We start from the raw sequence: 6,973 nt of genomic DNA on the forward strand, positions 1-6,973 counted from the left end.
GTTGCGCCAATATCCGAAATGACCAGGTATTTTGTTATTTTTCCAAATTCAAGGTTGAAAGTATGATATAAAAATAAAATATAGGATTTCAAAAGTAAACCCATATTTTGATCACAAATTGACAGTTTTAACGTGTTGTTGTCGTTGAAAAAGAATTTTTATAAAATGAATGTTGCGATTATTCAACAATTTCATGGCTAACAAGATACGAATTGAACATGTCCGATAGTATAGAGAGCTAATCAGACAAGATGAAGTGAACGAATATGTGAAATGTAGAGTGTTAGGCGCATGTGTAGCAAGAGATATGTGTATTGTTAAGAGAGTGAAATGTACAGAAGGAAAATAAATGTATTGCTGGTATCGTTGAGCTAATAAAGTATTTGAGTGAAGTGAAAAGGTAAATCATATAAGTGTTTTCGGATACGTGGGTAGTTTTCAGATGTGCAAAAAAATAAAATGTAGATTTAATTAAGGACAAAACATGTAAATGTACGATATACACGTAATATTGATTAAGAAAAAAGTGTAGTAATAAGTAAGGATAGGTAATAAGAATATTGTGCAGTACAAATGAAAGGAAAGTGTTGTAGTGTGTTAAAAATATGCTGCGTAGACGTGTATAATAGGAGTTGTAGTTGAAATAAAATAAAAAGTGTGTGTAGTTGATATGGCTAAGAAAATATGATGTTAGAATATTAATAAATGTATAAAACACAAAAAGTAAAAATAAATTCAGAGAGAGAATAAAACGTAAATAGATAAAAAAGTTAAATTGGAGAAAAAAGACAATTAATGTAGCGATAAAGAAAAAGTAAAAAAATACAATATAATGAACAGAAAAAATCAGTATTGAAATCAATTTTTAAAGGTGTAAAAAGAAAAAAAATAGTTGTATAGAATAAAACGTGTGAAGAAAAAAAACTACTATGCATATAATCCGGTCGATACATAGCTATCGACTGTTTCTTGTAGTCCATAATCGTCATTAATTTTGGGTTTTTGTAGTCTCAACCTAAAGCATCGGGTAGTCCATTTTGCCTAAAATAAATGTAGGGTACCGGTATATTGAATCACCCAAAATAAACTCTATTTTGGTGCAATTCGAAGTTGATATTTCATAAAATCGCCGCATTACGACAGCCATGCTGAGAAGGCGGGTGTGATCGATGCATCTACACATGGACGCACTGCAGGCGCGGTAAGCTATCTGTTTGAATCGGTGAAGCTGGCGGGGCGGGGACATCAAACTTGCTGCTAAAGTGACATCCCGCCACGAACAGTGTGAGTGGGGTTAAAATCACGAGCGGTCGGCGTCATCTTCGACGAACAATAGTGGCCAGGTGTCTATCAGCTCCGCCACAAGCGCCATCTCTGGTGCTGTAACAGTAAGCTCTGGTGTCAGCAGCCCTGGGATATCTGGTCTGGTGAGGGTACAAGCACTAGTGGCGTCCATCATTACGGCTGGATCCATCGTAACGAAGGCCCTCGGGTCAACTCTGGTCAGGTGTTCCCGCTCGCTACCTGCGCGACCTCACGGCTGAGGAGACGCAATTCATGAAGTAGTGCTCGGCCGAGTACGCTCAACTGGCGGAGCAGCACGCCGGCGAGTGCGCTAGGACCTTCGAGGAGTACGAGGCTGACATGGAGCGCTACAAGATCCTGCGGGACGTGGGCGAGACTGGTCTGCTACAAAAAGGCGATGAGCGCGAAGACAATGGTCTCTACTTCCGTTACTAGACGGCAAGCATAGTTTCGAGTGCAGAATAACGAAGAGCGAACAAAAAGAATGATCATGGACTCAAACGATAGATTGGCTCCGTGGCTTATCATTTATAGGTGGATAAAAACTTTCATGCCTACGAGTTCTGAGAGCTCACTCTTCGTCACTCTGTTCTTGCACCGCAACTACAGCAAAACATACCGGTAATAAAGATCAGTGTACGCAAGCAAGAAAAAACTTGTACCATTGTCGAGAGCGCAATCAGCTTTACGAAAAACTCCCGCACTACAGGCTCTTGAAGTGTAGCCGTTATCGCAAAGACCTTTGGGTTGGCCATGAGCTGCAGCACAACATCGCCTAAAAACGTGAATTGCACGGCTATTACAAAACCAGCGCTTGCACCAGCCGTACCTGCTACCAGCATGCTGGCCATTAAACCGGGTCCTGCAACGCCTGCACGTAGTATGAGCCTTGGTTCATGGCGGTCATCAGTGACGGCCCAAAGTGAACGCTCGAAAGTTATTCCAGAATCTCGGCATCTTCGTCACTGGCTCCAGCAGAGCTCTGAACCTCCAACACCTCTTCTTCATCAGATGCAGGCGGCGAACTAAGTCTGTGATAGCTTCCAAGGCGCTCTGTTCTTCTTCACGCTGCTTTGATAGTTCAAGCACCTCCAGAAAACACTTCAAGGTATTGACGGAATCCTCCTCTTCTGCATGAAAAAGTAGCAGCTCTGGATTTTCGCCAACCTCCATCAACGCATCACAATAAGCTGCCCATCTTCTCTATCACCTGTGTCCTTTTGCTTTGACTGTAAGAAGTCAATTAACTTCTGATAAAACCCTCGCAGCTCGTGGTCACCCAATTGAGATTCGAGGACGTCTGGGTTCAAACTCATGTCTCGTAACACCGACACTATCTTCTCGTTTTGCTACATCAACTCGCGCATCGTGTCGTCATGCAAAAAAGCGTTTACTACCTGTGCGTCGAGGCCACCATGCGTGCGGAGACAATGCGACTGGAGATTACTTGCTAGCTGATACACCGTTTTCTCTTCCTGGACCTTCGGCTTTTTCTTCAGCGCCAACTTCGAGCGAAGCTCGCCCTCGCGTCCATTATACTTCGTTAGCAGCTTCTTGACAGTGTTTTCCCTTTGGGGGCCATACCAAGCCAGTAGATCATTTGATAAACCCCGCCGTTCCCACTTTTTTGAAACATAGCGGCATCTCCACGTGATCATGAGAAACAACAATTGTTTTTTTGTCGCGGCATCAGCTTCTCGATCCTCGAGTAGCAACTCAAGTTTTTCCAGAAGGCTAACTGACTTGAACTGAACCATCGATGAAGAAAAAACACTTATCTCTGGATTCGGGCAGTCTTCGCTATATAGAAGATCGCTGAGCCAATTCAACAAGTTACTGTCATCACTAGCCACGCTGTCCAGAACGTAGGGTTCCCTCAACAGACTGGTGTCTCTCGTTAGAACAGTGCTTTTCGAGATATCAATTACCGAGTATGATCACGGTGGATTCCTACAAATTTCCGCTTGCCGAATCAGACGCTGTGCACGACACTGTTGTTCAACGAGATCCTTGAACACGACGGAAGGTTGTTTCTTGGAGTTGGGACGAATACAATGAAAGTAGAACGGCATGTTCTTGTCATCATGGCTTGATGGCATTAACGTGAGAGCGAAACTGCCCAACCTCCAGGTAGTCGAGACTCTGCTGAACTAAACGTGCTGCTGTTTGTGTTTGAAGGTCTACCCACCTGATTGCTTTCCGCAAGCATTCGACAGAAATGAGGATTAGTCGACGCCTCGAGCCCCACCAACAGGCTTGAGTAGACAAAGTCCGAGTTTTTCTTCACGAAATTAACGTTTCCACGTGTGTGCGGGATTATAAAGGGTAATTTGTTCGGCAATACAGTAAATCGAAGATTTCCCTTGTTTAAGGCGCGAGGCGGTTCAGGTAATCGAGACGGATTGCGGTCGTAGATGTTGCGTACAAACAATCTGTTCCGTTTTTCCTCTTGCTGCGCGTTCACGTTTTCGCTTTGGTGAAGAATAGTCAGCTCCTCAGGCGAAGCGAAAATTCCAAGAGGATGCTCATAAATAAAAAGAACGTCCGTGTCCTTGTCACGGACAGACGAATACGGTCGGTTATTGTAGGCAGCTGTAACCACTTGTTCTTCTCTATCCAGTGAGTTATGCGAGAGGTCTTCAAAGCCAAATACGTCGACAATCTTCAGCAGTGAAATGTCTGGTGGGATAATCGGGTTGGAGTCCACACGTAGCTCATTCCTATCAGTGCATGAACCACTAATTTTTGTTGCTTTGTTCCTAGCGGTAACGATGTACTTGAACGGGAGCTGGTATAACAAACGTACGAGTGTGTCTCGAACATGCTTTACCTGACCCTGCTCCAGAGTCACCTCGAATGCTTCACTCGTCCATTGCAAACTTACACTTCTTGTCATCATCATTCGTTTCAATTTCTCCACTGATCCCAACTCTAAAAGTTCCACCACTCTTTGAGGTGCATTAGGCACCCCGTCCATGTAGAAGACATCAAAAGCTTCCCCGATGTCTCAGGATAGTCAAGCTCAATATTTCCGAGCCACAGAACAGCACTTAGCACGTTAAAAATTGCCTTTCTGCTCGTCTGGGGATACGTCTAGCCCATCAATAATCTGCTGCCATCTTTCCACATCCTTTTTCCACGTTTCCTCTTTGCTCATTTGCTCTGCCAGCTTGTGGTCGCTGCGACCGAGATAAGTAAACGCGAAGCACTTTACACCATCGAAATGCAACTCCTTCGCTAGCAACCGCATAAAAGGAAAAGGCGTTGACACCGGCCACCATCGCGTACAGTACGCGAAAGTTCAATTCATTCTGGTCTCCAGCTTCACGACCTCTTTCACTTGTGACGCGGGATTTTTCAAGTAAAAATGACGATACGTGACAGCCACAAATCTGAAACTCCAAAGGATGAAACCCAAAGGCAACTTGCAGAGTTGTCACTTTTCCAAACCTTGACGAATTAAGGCTCATCGACGTGGTAGCATTTCCAAACGCTTCCATAATAATAGGGAAGTCCAAACTGTGCTCAGCTTCTTCGCCACATGTGGATTCTTAAGATACATTTGCAATTGTTCTTCATCCTCAAGATGCTACAACTTGTCGTAAAACCCAAAGAAAAGGTTGGCCACGTGCACAAGGGGGAGACGCTTACTTCGACTCACTGATGCCATTTCTTCCCAGCGCTCAGGATGCAAAGCCAGCAGCACGATTTCGTATTTCTCCACACCTTTAGCTTCGAGGAGAGCGATCGTTCGTGCTTTCTCTATTCTCATCTGAATGGTACTTTTAGTGGAGCTAGTAAACAGCTTGATCTTGGGCTGGAGACCCTCCGAACCCTCAGAAAGAGCTGGTTGCGCCACAAGTACCGGGTACTTCAACAAGTCCTTGGCAAGTTCTGTCTTGCTACTCTCGCCGCAAAGAAAAAAGGGATTGCCCGCGACCCATAGCCATAGTACGGTTGTTCAGTGAAGTTTTAACAGCAGCAAAGAGCAAGTGGGGTTGGCAAAGGTGTGTAATTCTATTGAAGGCGACAAACTTCCGCAATGATCGACCTTTTCGTTGTTCTAGCGCACAGGGTGTCGTTAGGAAGAGATACGATTATGAAATTGCCATCAACCTTGAAAAAATAAATGTGACTCACAACATTTTTCGATGCTTGAAGGTGGATATTTTGTTTGTTTGCTTTCCAATACATTTTAATCCATGGGCTGAGTTTGAACACCCGGAAAGCAGAAGTAAATGGTTTTCGTCCACTTTTATTTTTCTTACGTTAATCTGCTGTGCTGAGATCTCGACTGCTAGGACTCCAACCAGCTTTTCTTGGTGTGTGAAGAAAATAAAGGTACTAGCTGGTGTTATTGAAGCAAAATATGTGCCCAAAGCCTGCAAAGGTTGGTCATGGATCCACTTGGCGCTGTTCGAACGAGCCATTTTGAGAATTCGTGGTCACTCATGCAAACTAATTGAGCTTCGACTGCAGCTTTCCGAAATGCTTCGCGTTTAATGTGACGAAAGAAATGCCAAACGCCCGGGATCATTGTATTTCGAGCTTTACTGATACATGCAGACCCCGTTTTGCTGTCACGGTGGAGACTTCTTCTTTGATCACTATCCACCAGTGGTAATCCACAAAAAAAACATGTATGGAATGGAATTTTCAGCTGATTGGGGCAGTTTGCTGCTTGATGGCGACCGAGACATCTATAACAATAATGCTTTCTCAGTGGACATTGAGAAGACGAATGGATAATCGTAGATGTCTTGTTTGTAATCCAACACACGCGACAAAACTGATCAGTGTCATAGAACAAGAACTGATTTAACACATTGTAGATAAATGCGTCATCTCGTTGATCTGACCTTGCGTCAACAGAATGCGTAGGAGCTGATTTTCGATTAGAAGGCGCTTCTACTGATGAGGATGAATGAATTTCAATATCACTGCAGCGTTCACTGCATATATCGCACAGCAAATTGCTTTCATCAATCGTACACGGTAGCCCAACTCCATCCATCACGTTTTGCAGGTTCTGGCGGCGGTATCTTTGTCTGGAGCGTAAGGATTTGTCAAGTTCTTGAAGTTCGTGGAGTCCATGTTCCTCGGATTAATCATTACGTAATTCTGATAGCCGTTTAATGCATCTTTCACTATAAGAAACACAATATGCTGTGATGCAACGAGCCGGCATACCATCACGTCCTGATCGACCCGTTTCTTGGGCGTAATCGATGAGATTGTGGGATAACCCGTAGTGAATGACTATACGCACGTTAGGATAATCCACACCGTGTCCCAAACCACTCGTAGCCACGATAAAAGATGTTTTGTCCGATTTCCACAGATCTAATTGGGTATATCGTTCTTCTAAATTCAGGTCGCTATGATAGCGAGCTACGCTCTTGCCAGATCTTTCGGTGAGTAAATCAGTAATTTCATCGACTTCTCGCTTTGTCATCACGAATATAATACCCTTGTTAGGATGCTTCAATGATTCTCTGACTAAATCAACACACCGTTGTTGCATTTGTGTCACAGCTGCAACTTGCTCTACAGAATGGATAATATTGGGTCGTGTTGTTGGAAGTCGTAATGATGCAAACGAAAATCCAAAGGTGGTGGCTAGATCGGTCTCCCACGACGGAGGTAATGTTGCAGTTAGTAAAACTTT

At 43.9% G+C, this 6,973-nt stretch overlaps 2 protein-coding genes across 2 annotated transcripts; both read right to left on the reverse strand.

Moving 5' to 3' along the window:
• Positions 1–3,403: 3,403 nt before the first annotated feature.
• On the reverse strand, positions 3,404–4,207 carry PITG_21003 (uncharacterized protein; the record flags this gene model as incomplete). Its single annotated transcript, XM_002895360.1, has 3 exons — positions 3,404–3,455; positions 3,540–3,829; positions 3,905–4,207. The coding sequence occupies 3 exons, from the start codon at positions 4,205–4,207 to the stop codon at positions 3,404–3,406; spliced, it is 645 nt and encodes a 214-aa protein (XP_002895406.1).
• Positions 4,208–4,212: 5 nt separating this feature from the next.
• PITG_21004 (uncharacterized protein) lies at positions 4,213–5,077 on the reverse strand (the record flags this gene model as incomplete). Its single annotated transcript, XM_002895361.1, has 5 exons — positions 4,213–4,234; positions 4,292–4,386; positions 4,433–4,537; positions 4,584–4,824; positions 4,914–5,077. The coding sequence occupies 5 exons, from the start codon at positions 5,075–5,077 to the stop codon at positions 4,213–4,215; spliced, it is 627 nt and encodes a 208-aa protein (XP_002895407.1).
• Positions 5,078–6,973: the final 1,896 nt, after the last annotated feature.

The sequence above is a fragment of the Phytophthora infestans genome, genomic scaffold (genome assembly GCF_000142945.1).
Source record: "Phytophthora infestans T30-4 supercont1.188 genomic scaffold, whole genome shotgun sequence".
Taxonomy (NCBI): Eukaryota; Oomycota; class Peronosporomycetes; order Peronosporales; family Peronosporaceae; genus Phytophthora; species Phytophthora infestans.